At 42.9% G+C, this 18,008-nt stretch overlaps 1 protein-coding gene across 15 annotated transcripts in view; it reads right to left on the bottom strand.

Annotated features, from left to right (window-relative positions):
- PKHD1 (PKHD1 ciliary IPT domain containing fibrocystin/polyductin) overlaps positions 1-18,008 on the bottom strand; it is a 417,767-nt gene that overhangs the window by 224,762 nt on the left and 174,997 nt on the right. For all 15 annotated transcript variants that reach the window (XR_012902469.1, XM_075923353.1, XM_075923339.1 and 12 more), the window contains one exon: positions 463-670. Coding sequence is in view for 14 of the 15 variants with exons in the window: in XM_075923353.1 (XP_075779468.1) it covers positions 463-670 (208 nt within the window). In the remaining variant the exon portion in view is untranslated. The remainder of the gene's footprint in view (positions 1-462; positions 671-18,008) is intronic.

Raw genomic sequence — 18,008 nt, 5'->3', positions numbered from 1 at the left:
TTAGGCCACGTCTACACTACACAGAAGATCGATGCTGCCACAGGAGATCTTCCGGGGTTTGATTTACCGAGTCAAGTGAAGACCCGCTAATTCGAACTGAGAGGGGTCCTCCTCGCGATACATAAGAGAAGCCAACGGTGAGCATTTTCTCCCTCGATCTACTGCTATGTGGACAGGGCGACATGATTTAAGATACTTCAACTCCATCTACATGATTAACATAGCTGGAGTTGCGTATTTTAAGTTGACCTTCCCCTTTAGGGCAGACCTGGTCTTGCTAATTTTTTTTCTATACATGAAAAATAATCTGTACTAATATACGGTGTGAATTTAAAGCAGTTTAACTACTCCAGATTAACTCTTATTCTGGAATAAGACCATCTAGTTAATCAAGAATAATTCCCTGTGTAGACAAGCCCTAAGTTAGCTATCAGTGTTGTGGATCTCCCAAAGCCCACTAACCTCAGAGGTGATCCAAGGTAAATTTCAGTGTTGTTCACCGCCTTGACTGTGACTATTTCCTCCTGCCTATGCATATCTCCAGGACCGGTTCCACTCACAATAACTTCATCTCCAGGCTGCCAGTTTACAGGCTCCTCTAGGTCTAACTTAGTGTCATTAATGCAAGCTGCTGACTTCAGGTGGGTGAACACTATTTCTGGTACCCAGCCTAGGAATGAAGCATGAAGAAACGAACTGGGTAGTCATCAGTCACAAAGCAAGACTCAACAAATCACATTAGCTAGGTACTTAAAAAATACTGGATAGTCATTCAGAGGAATATACTACACAAGTTACTTTGACCCAGTTATGTTGCTCAGGGGCCTACACCTCTGACTAATATAATTAAACCGAACTAACCCTCAGTGTAGATAGTGCTTGGTTGGAAGAAATTTTCCAATAACTTAGCTACTGCCGCTTAAAGAGGTGGATTAACTACTTCAATGGAAGAACCCTTCCTGTTTCCATAGTGAGTATCAACACCGAAGTACTACAGATGTGCCACTGTAGCAGTTGAAGGCCACATCTCCACTTGTGGAGGATTGATGTTCTGGTGATTGATCCACCAGGGCTAAATTTAGCAGATCTAGTAAAGACCTGCTAAATCACACACTGAGAGGAATCCTGTCAGTGCTAGTATTCCTCACTGTCATGAGGAGTAAGGGAACTCAATGACAGCATTTCTTCTATCAACCTCCCACCATGAGGCCACCCCAGAAAATCGGTGCAAGGTATGTTGATTCTAGCTACACAATTCACATTGATTATCTTTCATTAATTTTCTCCGACATCATAGGCCTACTCTAAGTGTAGATATAGCCTTTGCCGCAGTCATGCACAGACTTGCAGCTGTAGCAGTGGCTCGGCTAATGCTACAAAAGCGTGTGATCGTTTGTTTGGATTAATAAAATCAACAAATTTATGGTTTTCACACTCTGTTGATTTCATATCCTGCAAATATTTGAAAAAGTGAAATTGTTCATTCAAAAGAATATTTGTGGCAAGTGAAAGCCTTGTGCACATGCATGAAAGTGAGTGTACCATGGCCAATATATTCATGTTAGTAGGGATTTCTCCCAAGCTGGAAAAATCAGGTCTTTTTTAGGGTATCATTAAAAATACTTAGTTGTTAATGATATTGAAGTGCTATGTAATTTTTGTTGTTTTTCTGAATTTTTTTGAATGTTTTTGTTTTACACATTTATACGGAAAAGGTCTCGCCATATCCCAATCTACACTAGTCTATTCAAACAATCTGAATTCCTCATAAGTTTCCATGTTATATCATCTGCTTCTTTGCTTCCTGTCCTTAACTGTTGTACAATGTAGAGGTGTGCTACTGACGGGTTGTCGTGTTCAGCACAGAAGATGGCTGCACATAAGTGTTCAGGGATCCTTCCAGGTGAAATGCACCAGATATGGTACCTAACAAATATCTTGATCATTCTGGCTTTTAAACCCATTTTCAAAAAGTCTCTGACTGGAATAAGCCTGCCAGGAACTGAACATGTCTTAAACAGTATGTTGATGAATATCTATTAAGATGAAGCGAGGCACTGCCTTTATGTCTTGATTAAACCACCTCCCCAAATTGGTCTTGGAATCCTGTCTCAAACCCTATAACATGGATCCTTACCTAGACAGAACCTTAATGTGGATACGTCTTAATGAGTTGAAACTAACTCAACGAAATGCTGGGAATATGGTTTTAGTACAAGTATCTCTCTGATGATGACACATAAGGGCATCTCTACACGTGAAATATTTCAGCGGTTGTGTTACTATAGTGCTTCAGGGTAGACAATACCTACAGCTAGCCACCTAACTGAGACAGAAGAATTATTCCATCCATCTCACACTTTCTACTTTAGGGATTAGGTTGGCTCAACTACATTGGTCAAAAGTGTAGAATTTCACACCCCCTGAGAGACACAGAATCATAGAATCCTAAGGCTGAAAGAGACCTCAGGCAGTCATTGGGTCCAATTCCCTGCTAAAGCAAGACCAATCCCAACTAAATTATCCCAGCCAGGGCTTTGTCAAGCTAGGACTTAAAAACCTCTAGGGATGGAGATTCCACCACCTCTCTAGGGAATCTATTCCAGTGCTTCACCATCCTTCTAGAGAAATAGCTGGGTTGGCCTAACTTTTTAGAGTAAACCAGGCCTAAGGAAATGCAGATGATCAACTCTGAAATGCTTGGTGAAAGGCTCTGTATAAAGGCAATGGGAAAGTTGTGCCCCCTTAAAATCAACGGGCATTTTGCCATTGACTTCAGTGGAGCCCAAGGTACCTAAAGACCTGATAGCTATTTTTACTTTACTAAAAGGTGCTGCTTTTGTGTTATAGCTGAAAAATAAGGTTTCATTGACGGTGGCATTTTTGTCATTCAGCAATGGCATTTTTGGACAATGACTTTTTTATCTTTTTTGTTAATGAACTTTTGAAGAAAAACTTTCAAACCATTTCCATCTCAAGTAAGGAAAATATATCTCCTGCTCTCACTTTTTTTAGTTATTTTATTTTTTCTCACTTTTCCCACTGTAGGTGAGTAAATAAGTGAGGGTATGTCTACACTACCCCGCTAGTTCAAACTAACGGGGTAATGTATGCATACCGCACTTGCTAATGAAGCCCGGGATTTGAATTTCCCGGGCTTCATTAGCATAAAGCCTGCTCCACCATTTTTAAAAGCCGGCTAGTGCGAACCCTGTGCCGCGCGGCTACACGCAGCACGGGCTAGATAGTTCGAACTACGTAGTTATTCCGAACTATCTGTACACCTCGTGGAGCCGGCTTTATGCTAATGAAGCCCGGGAAATTCAAATCCCGGGCTTCATTAGCAAGTGCGGTATGCATACATTACCCCGCTAGTTCGAACTAGCGGGGTAGTGTAGACATACCCTGACAGAATGAGGAGTGAGCAAACATTTAAAATGATGACACATATGTAGACAAAAAATTATTTAAAAAAAATGCACTGAAAACCTTTTGTCCAAAATGTGGGGCAAAATCATAAAATTTTAAACACAAAAAGTCTTCCTTTTTTCTAGAACAAAAAAAAATGTTAAGCTCCACTTAATACACTTACTTACTAATCCTCAGAGCACAGGCTGAACCTCTCTAGTCCAGAACTCTCTGGTCTGGAAACATCTATCATCCAGAATTATTTTAGTTAGTTGGACATCTACTTGTCATGTGTGTGGCCAACTTTCCCGTAGTCCCATAAAGTTTGTTTACAGCCACCAAACCTAGTACTCAGTGTTCTGTGCTGTTATTTAGCTCTAATTTACCCCTAAATGTCCTCTAACAGCCCAGTAAGTTGTGGAAGTGCTGGTAATACTGCTAGACAATATGGACTTCCCATGGTCTGGAAAATTATCTTGTCAGATCTTGAGGGTGCCAGACTAGATAGACCCTAGAAGTATCCCAAAGTGGAACAGTAAAAAGAGACATAGACCCAAACACTGGGCCTGCTGCTGTCAATGACAAATCTTCCATTGATTTCAAAGGAAGCAAATTTGAGGCTTGACAGAGGCAAAGTTACAGTCCCCTCCCCCTTCCTTTATACCACACACCAAGCACGGGAACAGCCTGCTGACCTCCAGGCCCTTGGTCTCATAAGTGAACATACGTTAAAGTCCACAGTCACCAATCTCTTTCAGTCCAATGCCTTCCCTACTTTGCCCTTCTTTCTTTGCTAGAGGACATTTGCTCCAACTTTTTGCATTCCCTTTTCTCCAGCAGACATTTGAACAGACTTGTCCAATGAGATCTGACACATGAAACAGCATCAGGGAGAGCAGGTGGCACATATTCAACCTCCTATGATACATTTTCCTTCACTCCTTTGCAATAGATCATAATTTACCATTAGCCCACAGCGAGTTACTGTCCTCCCTGGTTGTACTAAAGAAAAGTAATAATACCAGAAATCACCAAGGGTAGATGTTGCATCCAATAAATCATTTTCAAATTATTTTAAAGGAAGCTTCCTTCTCAGTTTACTCTTTTGTTTTCTGGGAGCCCACTATCTATGGGTGTGATTTTTTTCTCACTTCCTTTGAGGGAGTCAGGAGTAACTGCACTGAAGTCAACATATTTATACTAGCATTCTAGGAAATTGAGTCCTAAATGTAAATGACTATCTACGTGTGCCTTCTGTGTGTATGAATGGGACAATTCATGTTTCCAGCCTGGGCTACTGTAAGTACCAATCTCGCCTAACCATAGGAGTCAGGAGCCAGACACCAGAACAGGAGGGTCATAGCCAGAGTCAGAGGTCAGGACAAGGATCAGAGGTAGGACCTGGAGCTAGACAGGTAAACAGGAACCAGCAGCAGATGGATATCTGGGATAAGGATGGCAGACACCAGGAACAGGGTGGAAGGCAGGACTCTAGATGCAAGCAAGGATGCAGAGTCCAAAGTGACAGTCAGCTATAAATTCACCTACTTGCTCAGACATCTTCCTGGGCTGCCTTCTGGCTTAAATAGTGCATTCGAGCCAATCAGTGGGGCTGAACATCTCCCCCATCAGTATATTGTGGGCAGAGCCGTTGGCTAGCTAGGGATCCATCCCACTCCCTTTTAGCAGTAGCTCTAAAGAGTTGCAGAGTAGTAGCTGCTTGGATTCTGCAGGTCTGGATTGCACACCCAGAACTGGCCACTGTTTGAAGTCAAAGATTCCTTCATTCTACCCAAGCATTATTCATTATAGGAATTGACCCATCAAGCCAGGGCTACTCAACACGTGGCCCACGGGCCACATGCAGCCTGCAGCCCGTTTGTTTGCAGCCTGCGGTGAGGTTTGGGTTTACGCGGGGCTCAACACATGGCACGTGGGTGGGATCCTTTGAATATGGCCTGCACTGGGAACATGCTCCACAATAGCGAAGCATCTCCCAGGTGGGGTGAGCATTGAAAGATGCAAGCAGATGGGTTGACTACAACAGACAGATTCAGAGTGTCAGTATTTCTAGCCACCAGCAAGGAGGTGCTGGTAGCCCCAGGGCATTGTGGGAAGTGTTGTCTGCTTGGTCTTGTGGGCAGAGCCTGAGAGGTTCTGACTGGCTCATGCTGGCCATGTTTGAGTCCGGTGCTGCGGTTTAAGGCTTAATCTCTGTATTCAAGAAGCTATTTGCATATATTTGCATATATGTTTGCATGCATATGCAACCACACATAAGGTGCGGCCCTTGGCAAGTGCCGTGAGTATCATTGTGGACCCTGGGGCTTCCAAAGTTTAGTAGCCCTGCATTAAGCAATCCTTTGACCCTGTTTGTACTTTATTTTTTAAGGCTAATGTTTTTTAATAGCATGCTAATTATTAACCTTCCCTTCTAAAGTGCTGATGGGGAAAATGGACTAGCAGGCACTTGAATGGATATCATTGGAGAACAGCAGATGAAGAAAGAAACACAACATGATAAGATATATGTGATGGGGTAGATTGGTTCTGGAGGCCTGAGGGTCCCACCTCACTGTATCCGAGAGAGAAGCAGAGAAGTCTTTCAAGTAATCTCAAGTGGTTGCAGAGAGGCATCCAGCAAGGGCTGCAGAGAACAGATAATCAATGCCTGGCAGGCTAGTATAAAAAGAGCTGCCGGGTGACAGAGTGTTCAGTTCCTTGCTAGAGCAAGAGACGTAAGAACAGTGGGCTGGCTGGTTGAGGGAGCTGCAGGACCTTGGACAGAGCAGTGTTCTCACTGATGGTAGAAGATGCTCTAAGTTAGCAGATGGGGCTCAACCAGAACAAGGCCATGAGGTAAGGGTGAAGAATGTGCTGGGGTCATGAGACCAGGGGATTGTAGCAGTGATACAGTTTATTTAAAAGGGTGTTGTGGACAGCTGTTAACTATAGGGACTGACGGTGGAGGGCTGGAGTAATGGATGGGCCTGGTACCCCCAACAACTGTGGGGGAAGTGGTTTGGACTTGGATGCACCCCAGAAGAGGAAATGAACTTTGTTAGTGATCCATTGGGAGCCAGAAAGGCCCAAAGAGGTTGAAGACATTGCCTTCAGGGAAAGTGTCCTGGAGCAGTGACAATCTGAGAGAACCCGGAAGGGACTGAGAGACAGTTCAAACTAGGATACCACGATACACCTTGTTGGACTGACTGAGAACCAAGCCCAGGGATAAGTCTGAAGATAAGGAGATGTTACTGAGGGCACTGAAACAGGTCCCCTGTTGAACTGTGCAATGCAAGAGCATGGACAGAGTGTGGCGTGGCCAGAGGGCTACATCTCTGAAGACCTGCCTGACAAGTGCAGGGGGTTGACAGGTGGCACCATGAGTGGAGAAAATGAAAAAAAAAATGGAAGAACACTTGATCGGGGGTTGCTTGTGAGAGGTGAATGCACCCCATTCAAATATGGAAGAGAACTCACAAAATAATAATAATAAAAAACAAATCTGTTCAAAGCTTTGGAAAGGTGGCTCCTGTGGTTAGGAAAATGTAGTGGGACTCCAGAAAACTAGGCTCAGCCCCTGCCTCTGTTACTTTCTACAAGACTTGGACATGTCACTTAACTCTCTGTAAAATGTGGCCTGATAATGCTTCCTTTCCCTTGTCTATTTAGTGCAGTGTTTCTTAAACTTTTTAAGACCGCTGTTTTTGTGCAAAAACTCATGGAGTGTCCAATCTACAAGCGCATTTTTGTGCAAGAAAAAGTATTGAAGATCGTCAGAAGACAGGGCTTTTTGCATGAGTTACTCCTCTTTCCACGAGGAATAAGCCTTTTTGCACAAGAGCTCTTGCACAAAAAGGCGTGTGTGGATGGACACTAGGGGTTTCTTGAGCAAGAAACCCTTACTGGAAAAAGCACAAGTGCTCTAATGGCTTTCTTGCGTAAGAGTGTCCATGGCAGTGTAGATGTTCTCTTGCACAAAAGCACATCTCATACGCAAAAGCACATGGCAAAAAGTCCACAAAAAGTTCTTGCGCAAGAAGCGTGCAGTGTAGGTGTAGCCTCCGGCGATCTATGGGTATGTCTAGACTACATGGCTCCGTCGACGGAGCCATGTAGATTTGTTTGTTCAGCAAAGGCAAATGAAGCCGCGATTTAAATGATCGCGGCTTCATTTACATTTACATGGCTGCCGCGCTGAGCCGACAAACAGCTGATCAGCTGTTTGTCGGCTCGCGCGCTAGTCTGGACGTTCCCCCTGTCGACATCAAAGCCCTTTGTCGGCAGCCCCGGTAAACCTCATCCCACGAGAAATAACGGGGCTGCCGACAAAGGGCTTTGATGTCGATAGGGGGAGCGTCCAGACTAGCGCACGAGCCGACAAACAGCTGATCAGCTGTTTGTCGGCTCAGCGCGGCAGCCATGTAAATGTAAATGAAGCTGCGATCATTTAAATCGCGGCTTCATTTGCCTTTGCCTATGTGTCTAATCTACATGCCTCTGCCAACAGAGGCATGTAGTCTAGACACAGCCTATGTGACTCAACCTGTCACATGAGTCAGATCAATGGTCCATCTAGCCCAATATCCTGTCTTCTGAAAGAGGCCTCTGTGGGTTTGAAGAAAACAGGCAATCATCAAGTGATACATTCCCTATCGCCTAGTCTCAGTTTCTCATAAATAGAGGCTAAGTACACCATCCCTATCCATCCTAAATAATAGCCATTGATGGGCATATCCTCCATGAATTTATCTAGTTCTTTCTGGAATTGTGTTATAGTCCTGGCCTTCACAAATCCTCTGGCAAGAAGTTCCAAAGATTGACATTGTGTGAGGAAATACTTTCTTTTGGTTTATTTTAATCCTATTAATTTCATTTGGTGACTCCTGTAATATAAATTGATCGTGTAGGCTCCCTATTATACACATGATAAGTACCTTGCTTTAGAGTATTCAGACAGTCATCATACGTTTGTAAAAAATATTCAGAAATGTCAAGAGTTTCTTGAATTGTATCACGAGATTATTGAAAGAGAAAATTACACTGGGCACATTTGTCATCCAGTCAGAGAGCAGAAATAAAACACCAGAAGACTACTTACACAATAGAGATTATAAACAGAAAAACTCTTGAAGCAGAGTTTGGGAAGCAAAGAGTTTATGAAGAAACCCACAGGTGGGGAGGGGGGAGAGGGGAAGAGTGTCCGAACTATCTAGTGAGTACTTATGAATAACTCAAATACATTTGAAGAAATCAGGAGGGGATTGCAAACTATTTGCAGACAGAAAAAAGAGTGAGAAGTGGCAGGAGTTTCATTTGCAATGAATAATCCAACCACTGGAAGAATCCATAGCAGAAGAATATTGTGAATATGTTATACTTTGCTCCTGATGGTGTCATACTTCATGCTTGAAAGATAAGTAGAGTAAAATGTCATTCTACAGGCCTGTATGCAATGTTGTTATAGTGATGTGAGTCACAGCATATGAGAGCAAAAAAGTCATGAGATAAAATCTTTTATTGGATGCACATCTGTTGATGAGAGGGATGATTTTGAACTAGACAGACTTCTTTCTCAGGTTCTGAAGATCTCTATGTAGCTCAAAAGCATGACTCACCAGCAGAAGATGGTTCAGTAAAAGACATTACTTCACCCACCTTGTCTTTTTGCAAGGCTATCAATCTGGTACTTTTCACAACTGCTGACTTCACTTAAAAGAAATTTCCTCCAAACCCTGATCCTGCAATAGCACCAATTACATTTTGCAGGACAACCCAGGGACAGTAAAAGCAGGTGTAAAAGCAGATTAGATAGACATCTGTCAGGGATGGTCTAGATGGTACTGGGTCCTGCCATGAGGGCAGGGGACTGGACAAGATGACCTCTTGAGGTCCCTTCCAGTTCTAGTGTTCTATGATTCGAAGACATTATAAACTAGAGATATGTAGCAACTGTCAACACTAAAACTAAGGGTACGTCTACACTAGCACCCTCGTTCAAATGAGGGATGCAAATGTAGGCGACTAAAATTGCTAATGAAGTGGAGATTTAAATATCCCGTGCTTCATTATCATGATCTCGCCAGCGTGTTACTCCGATCAACAGCTGTTTCAAAAGTGAAAGTGCACACCGGGACATGTTAGTTCGAACCAAACCCTTGGTTTGAACTAACGTAACTCCTCAAAAATGAGGACTTTTTGGAGGACAAGGGGTTTGGTTCAAACTAATGCATCCTGGCGCGCACTTTCACTTTCGAAACAGCTGTTGACCGGAGTAATGCGCCGGCGAGATCATGCTAATGAAGCATAGGATATTTAAATCCCTGCTTCATTAGCAATTTCGGCCGCCTACATTTGCATCCATAGTTTGAACTAGGGTGCTAGAGTAGATATACCCTAACTAACCAATCCACACAGTAAAATGTGGTTTTATATAGTGCCTCTCCTACTTGATGCAATGTGCCTTTGTTTGGTCAAAAAAATTTTATACAAACTGCATCCAAAACCACTTTACAGAGCTTAATAATAAAGAAAGCAGGCAGTAGGTGGGATAAAATACAGACAGCAAAGTGCTATGACATTGTAGGGCAAATTAATTAAAAACTATAGGTTGCAGTTTCAGAAGTACCTCTGAGATTTCAGTGCTGACTTTCGAAGGGAATTGCATCCAGTAGAATGTCAACATGTAGATGACTACACAATTAAGCCTAGGCTTATCGGTTAATCCTGTTGACTACACGCTTCAGACAGAGGCTGCTCCACCGCAGCAGTCCCTGTCTAGTGGGGGGAAGGAATCTGAGCTCACAGTGGACAGAGGCTACTCCATGCCAGATCAGCCTCTGTCTGTGGGGAGATCAGGCCCCCTATGGACAGGGGCTGCTGCCACCCCATGCTGCTCCCTCTGCATCAGAGGCAGCGGTGTAGGGTGCCACATGAAGCTGGTTTGTGCAGTGAGCTGTTTTTTAAACTGGCTCCCCTAACGGACCAGCTCCCACCGGCCACCCCACACTGCTGCCTCTAAGTGAGAGAGGCAGCAGCGCAGAGTGAAAGTGAGTTTCCCTGGGACTGGAGCCAGGAGCACTCTAGTCGTGTCACTGCTAATATTTGATGTGTGAGGTTCACTATTCAATTACATGCTATCTAACATCCCTAGTTCCAAAGAGGATGGAGAGAGGCTGCTCTCAGTAGTAACAGATGACAGAATAAGGACCAATGGTTTCAGGTTACAGTGGGGGGGTCTAGGTTGCATATTAGGAAAAAACTATTTCACTAGGAAGGTGGTGAAGCACTGGAATGGGTTTCCCCAGGGAGGTGGTGGAATCTCCATCCCTAGACGTTTTTAAGTCTTGACAAAGCCCTAGCTGGGATGATTTAGTTGGGGTTGGTCCTGCTTCTAGCAGGGGGCTGGACTTGATGACCTACTGAGGTCTCTTCCAACTCTATGATTTCCCTAGACTCTGTTCCCTCCAAGCCACTGATTCCCGGGAGGACTCTCCATAAAGATCTAGGATAGGTGCTGGATAGTCCCTCAGACTACATCTACGCTATAACGCTATTTCGGGATACCAAAGTATCCCGAAATAGCTATCCCGCATCTTTGCAGCAAGCCGTTTATTTCAAAATATAACGTGCTCACTATTCCGACGTTCACGTAACCTCATTCCACGAGAAACAATGGATGTTTTGGAATAGCGGGTTATTCCCAAATTTGGCACTGTGTAGACAGCACTAAAGTACAAAATAAGCTATTTTGAAATAAGATCAAAATAAGATTTCTCAAATTGTGTATCTTATTTTGAGCTACAGCGCAGTGTAGATGCATCCTCAGAGAATGCCAATGCGTGTCTCTGCAGGCCCATGAAAAGATCTGTTCCCAGAGAATTCCTGCAGCCTGTTCTCTGGTTTTTTGCTAGCATTTTTTTTAAACATAGCACACAATTGAAATACCAGCAGTGGGGAAAACACCTGTTTAATGACCGGGTATCACTGATAGAAACAGGTAGATGTGCTTTTTGAAGACAGGCAGATACTGATTACAAAGATGCTGCGATTTATCAAAGTTCTTCTTCACCAAAAGGACTGAACCACAAACACTCAACAGTACTGAAAAATAGATGACTCTGTAGAGCTCCTTAATTATTTAAATTTATTTTGAATAATTAACTGAGCTCAGGTCAGCAAAACAAATCTTGAGATTTGAAGCAATAGTTCCAGAGTTAAAGGGACAATCAGATATTTTAGACCCAAAATGAAGATGTGGATAAAGAGGGAATAAAATAGGCTACTAAACTAAACTAATTACTAGAAATGTATTTAAATACTGAACCTGGAACAGCACAGCACTGCGTTACTACAGGTCAACCAGGGATGAAATTAACACTAAAGCAGTATATTAAAGTGAACTCAATCATGAAGCTAGGCTCAAAGAAATCCCCAATCCTGGCTCTCTTTCAGAGCGATAGTCATTTTAGTCTGTTTCAGCAAAAACAACAAAAAGTCCTGTGGCACCTTAATAACATTTATTAGGGCATAAGATTTCGTGGGCGGCAGCTCACTTTGTCAGATGCAATGAACTGAAAGCTTTAGTTGGCACTTCACACTATGGTTTTCAGCAAGTCATCTAACCTCATTATGACTCAGTTTCTCCATTTGCAAAAAAGGGATGATAATAATTAACTCCCTTCTGGATTAATAGTAAGGAGCAGATCCTCTGCGTACTAACCACATTAAACACCTCAAACATAATGTCAGCTCTATGTATGAACCCCGGAAAAATCATGGAAGGACTCCTCAAGGAATCCATTTTGAAACAATTTGAGGTGAGTTAAGTGATCAGGAATAGTAACATGGATTCACCAAGGACAAGTCATGTCTGACCAATCTGATTAGCTTCTATGATGAGGCAACTGGTTCTGTTGACATGGGGAAGTCAGTGGATGTAATATACCTTGACTTTAGCAAAGTTTTTGATAGTTTCCCACAATATTCTTGCCAGCAAGTTAAGGAAGTATGGATTGGATAAATGGACTGTAAAGTGGATAGAAAGATGGCTAGATTGTCAGGCTCAATGGGTAGTGATCAACAGCTCAATGTCTGGTGGAGGTTGGTTTCAAGCAGAGTGCCCCAAGGATAGGTTCTGGGGCCAGTTTTGTTCAACATCTTTATTAATGACGTGGATGAGAGGATGGATTGCACCCTCCTCAAGTTTGTGGATGACACTAAGCTAGGTGGAGAGGTAGATACGTTGGGGGTAGGGATGAGGTCCAGAGTGACCTAGACAAATTGGAGGATTGGGGCAAAGAAATTTGATGATGTTCAACAAGAATAAGTGCAGAGTCCTGCACTTGGGATGGAAGAATCCCAAGCACTGTTACAGGCTGAGGACTAACTGGCTAAGCAACAGTACAACAGAAAAGGACTTGGGAATAACAGTGGATGCGAAGCTAGATATGAGTTAACAGTGTGCCCTTGTAGCCAAGAAAGCTAATCATAGAATGGCATATTAAGATGCATTAGGAGGAGCATTTCCAGCCTTTCTAGAGAAGCCACTATTCCCCTTTATTTGGCTCTGGTGAGGCCACATATGGAGTACTGAGTCCGGTTCCAGACCCCCCATTACAGAAAGGATGTGGATGCATTGGAGAGGGTCCAGCAGAGGACAACAAAAATGAGGAGGAGACTGGAGCACATGACCTATGAGGAGAGACTGAGGGATTTGGGCTTGTTTAGTCTGCAGAAGAGAAGAGTGAGGGGGGATTTGATAGCAGCCTTCAACTTCCCAAAGGGAAGTTCCAAAGAGGATGGAAAGAGGATGTTCTCAGTGGTGACGGATGGCAGAACAAGGAGCAACGGTCTCAAGTTGCAGCGAGGGTGTGTAGTGGAGCGGAATGGCCACCCACTGACATGGAGGTAGAGGAGCTCTTCCTAGAGCCGTGGTGGGCAGCCCTCGATCCCAACACATCACCTGACCAGAAGCCAGGAGGTGGGGCCAGAACTATAAAAGACCAGCCCGAGAAGCCAGTCTGGCCCCAGCCTCTGGAGGAACCAGGAGCCTCCCCTGCACTCCCCGGCTGGGAGTTGGACCTGAGGGATGCTGAAGACTGGCCCAGACCGCAGGGCCCACAGGTGGACTATGGCCTAGAGAGACAGCTCACCTTGACTGAGGTTCCAGCCCTGCAAAGCACAGTATGCCTACACTGGATCCAGGTATGTGCCCAGGGGGAGAATGGAAGCGGCCCAGGGATAGCCATAAGTAGTTTGTCTGGGTAAGAGTCAGATCCCTGCTGACCCAGCAACAGACTGCTCCGCTGTTGTTAGGGCCCTGGGCTGAGATGCAGCGGAGTGGGCAGGCCTGCGTCCCCCCTGCCACCCAATTCCTGGGTGGCAGTCTCCCCCCTCGGCTGTTCCTGGCCAACAGCCTGCCTTTTCCGGACCCCCGCTCGAGCAAAGGAATCTGAGTGTGTTTGCCTGTCTGCTCCGCCCAGCGCTAAGTTCGGGGGCTTACATATAGACTATTGATTTGTTGGTGTGCTGCCCCACCGTGAACCAGGGCTTGGGCTTAGTGACTGACGTGGATTAACTGTTTGATTGCTGCCCTGCCCTGAACTAGGGCCTGGGCCAGTAGCTCTATTAACTGTTGGTGCCGCCCTGGCTTGAGCCCCAGGACAGAACACAGTGACTGTGGGCCCAGCCTGATCATAGGCCTGAGCCCAGGATGTGTTGAGTGTAAATAGGAAGTGACCAGAGACAGAAGCCCCAGCATCGCTTATTCCCCTGGGAAAACTGAGCTAGTGGGGCGGAGTGGGTGTCCATTGACCTGGAGCGGGAGAAGCCCCTCCAAGGGTATATCTACACTAGCTCGTTAATTCGAACTAGGTAGGCAAATCAGGCAACCGGAGTTGCAAATGAAGCCCAAGATTTAAATATCCCGGGCTTTATTTGCATGTTCCCGAATGGCTGCCATTTTTAAATCCCCCTTAGTTCAAATGAACTGCCCACGGCTACAAGCGGCAGTTTAAAGTTAATCCAAACTAAATCCTTAGTTCGGATTAACTGTTACTCCTCATGGAATGAGATATAACAGTTAGTCCGAACTAAAGACATGTGCATCACATTAAGCAGATTATTAAATCCATTCTTATATGCTTGGCTGAATAAACATGAGCTTAACTCAGTGGGACTACTCATGTCTCCAATGATGAGTGAAAGACAAACTAGGTGAGATAGAAACAACAAGGAATCAGGTGGTACCTTAAAAACTAACAATTTTATGAAGGCATATACATTTGTTAATCTTTAAGGTGCCACTGGATTGCTTGTTGCTTCTGCAGAAACAGACTAATGCAGCTACTCTGAAATCTTTCAATAGACCAACCTTTGTTAATGAAAAGAACAAGCTTTTCAGCTGCACAAAGCTCTTCTTCACCTCTGGAAAAAGAAATTCAGTGACAGAGCTAAATTCAAGATGGGACAAGATAGGGTTCATACATGCTGCAGGAGACCTGTTAAAATGAAGTGGGAAATTAACACTTCTGCAGTCATAGAACAACGGAGAATAAGTTACATATTTTTTTAATGAACCATAAAGGCAGTTTCTCTGTTGAGCCCACAATTACAGGTGTCCAGAGAGTTATGAACTTAAGTTTCTAGGCTTATCTTTTGAAGATGTTGTACAAGTTTCCTTTGAGGACAAGAATTGAGAGATCTGATATGGAGAGATTATTTTGTGGATTATTTGTTAAACACGTGTTTTATTACTTAGATAAATTTGACTTATACCACATTATTAACCTTACTTCACCTTATTTCTAGCACACAATTCCTGAAGCAATCTGTTGTATACTATCAGTGTGAAAAATTGGAAAATCAGAAGTTGTGTGCGATGATGCTGAATGTTTAGATGGATTCTTTAATGTTGTCGTAATCCTTCAAACATGGAAAATGTTAGTGCTGTTACTATTTTTTTCAAATGGGGGAGGGTTCCTAAAATTAAACAACTACATTCATGTTTAATCATCTAAATATAAATTGCTTGATTTTCAGCAATCTGGAATACCTGCAGTTCCCACTGATTTCAACAGTATATGGCGGTGTCATGTGAAATATCAGGCTACACAAATATAAGTGCTTAAATAAAGTCCTCACTGTAGGTACCCAACTCTGAACATGTAAGCCAGTCAATTGTAAAGTATTGGGTGAGATTTTCAGAAGGTCTTAAATTACGCTGGAGTCGTCACTTCCTCTGGAATCTAACCGATCTGGTCATTTTTCAAAAATTCTTCCCATCCTGATTATGTCTGACAAAAGGTATACATCTCCTATGGATGGACAGCAGCAATTGCAGCATGTTTCCTGTATCATTAATTCACCAGCCACATCCCTAGTCTCATTTATAAAACTGATCACATGCCCAGACTTTCTGCTAGCTTCTCAGCATGCCAGAATAGGGGGCGAAAAATAAAGCAATATTGATCTCAGCTGTAAAATATAGTGTCAGATCCCACTTATCCTCTTAGTGAAATGCTGCATCAAATAGAAGAACTCAGTTTAAAGAACCTTCCCTTTCAAGGAGGAATGTCTAAGAAAGAAGTTTATTTTATTTGTTGTTAATAATAATAATAATAATAATAAATAATAATAATAATATTTAACCTAAGGGGATAAATCAATTTTTTTTACCTAAAAAAAAAATCTTCCAACTTAAAACAACTTAAACCAAAATGCTTCTACTAGTCATGCCAAGAGAGACCAGGCCTGATACCAGCAAATCAGGTATGGGGTTTGATATACATTTTGTATAGTAAAAATGATGAACTGATAAAATGGATACATTTTTTAAAAGCACATTTACTTAAGAGCTTCAGATAGAGAAGAGCATCCCTCTGCAGACACATTGCCCACCAATTGCAGAGCAACTCAATCCAGCATTCATACTACAAGTTGAACCTCTCTAGTCTGGTATCCTGGCGCCAAACCACAGAATTTGCCGAACCACAGGAGGTCAATATTGTCTAGCAGCATTATCAACATTTCCATTGCTTACTGAAGTCTTAGAAGACATTTAGGGGTAAATTAGTACTAAATAACATCACAGAACATTGAGAACCAGGACCGGTGGCTGTAAACAAACTTTACGGGACTGCAAAAAACTTGGCCACACCCGTGATAAATGGACATCCAGCTAACTAAAATCATGTTGGGCCACAGATGTTGCCAGACCAGGGAGTGACAGAGTAGAGAGGTTCAACCTGTATCAGGCAAGATTTTAGGCAAATCAGGAAGGGCAAGAAAGGGATCCAGTTCCATCAGTAAGATCATCTGATGGACTGGCACCCAAAAGAGAGGAGAAGCTTTGTGATTCTGCCACGATTGTAAAAAATGGAAGGTGGTGGTCACTAAACACCATATCACCTGAAGAAGAAAGAGTCAGTTTAAATGGCTAACCTTGGTTAATACTAACTTTCCCATGACTTTGGGACCTCCTGACTGTAAGGACTGTACTCCCTCTTCCAAATCACGTTGTTGTTGCATAACAAGAAATAACCACAGAGTCACAGCACATACACTATCTGTTTCATGATGACCACTGCCATATATGGGATGCCCCAACAGGAGCATATCATCACTGAAAAGGGAAGTAATTCTCCCAAAATGCCTCTGGAATTCCGTGTTAAGCTCTATGTCCCTTAAAAGCAGAAAAATGTGAAGAAATTGGTCAGGTCTAGCAGGAATGTTGAAAGAATTAACAAATAAGTCTGACTGGACAATGCCAATTATTTTATGAGAAATTTCATAAAAAATTATGTTTTTTGCAATTTTACACAAAAAAAATTTTGAACAAAAAATGTAACCAAAAAAATAAAAAATGGTTGCTTTTTATATGACATTTTTGGTAACCAAATTCTTGTTTTAAAAATTACCTAAAACTGAACTGAAAAACCTGTATTATTTTACTGAAAACTTTTTAGTAACATTTTTCCAGGTTCTCAAATAAAGGAAAAAATTTTATCTCTCCCCCCCTCCGGTAAAAAAAAAAATCATGAAAGATTGTGGAATAATTTTCAAAAGGAAGGAAATGAAACTTTAACATTTAAAATGACTGGCTGCGTCTAGACTGGAATGATTTTCCACAAATGCTTTTAACGGAAAAGTTTTTCTGTTAAAAGCATTTGCGGAAAAGAATGTCTAGATTGGCACAGACACTTTTCCGCAAAAGCACTTTTTGCGGAAAAGCATCCATGCCAATCTAGATGTGGTTTTGCGCAAGAAAGCCCCGATCGCCATTTTTGCAATCGGGGTTTTTTTGCGCAAAATAATACCGCATTGTCTGCACTGGCCCTCTTGCGCAAAAGTATTTGTGCAAGAGGGCTTTTGCCCGAACGGGAGCAGCATGGCATTTCCGCAAGAACACTGACAATCTTACATGAGATCGTCAGTGTTCTTGCGGAAATTCAAGCGGCCAATGTAGACAGCTGGCAAGTTTTTCCGCAAAAGCAGCTGCTTTTGCAGAACAACTTGCCAGTCTAGATACAGCCATAAAGTACAGCGTACATACTGAGAAAGTAAGGTAATCTGCTAGTTATGTTTGTGTTTATACA

This window comes from Pelodiscus sinensis, chromosome 3 (genome assembly GCF_049634645.1).
Source record: "Pelodiscus sinensis isolate JC-2024 chromosome 3, ASM4963464v1, whole genome shotgun sequence".
In the NCBI taxonomy this organism is placed as follows: Eukaryota; Metazoa; Chordata; order Testudines; family Trionychidae; genus Pelodiscus; species Pelodiscus sinensis.
This window is presented reverse-complemented; position numbering and strand designations above follow the sequence as displayed.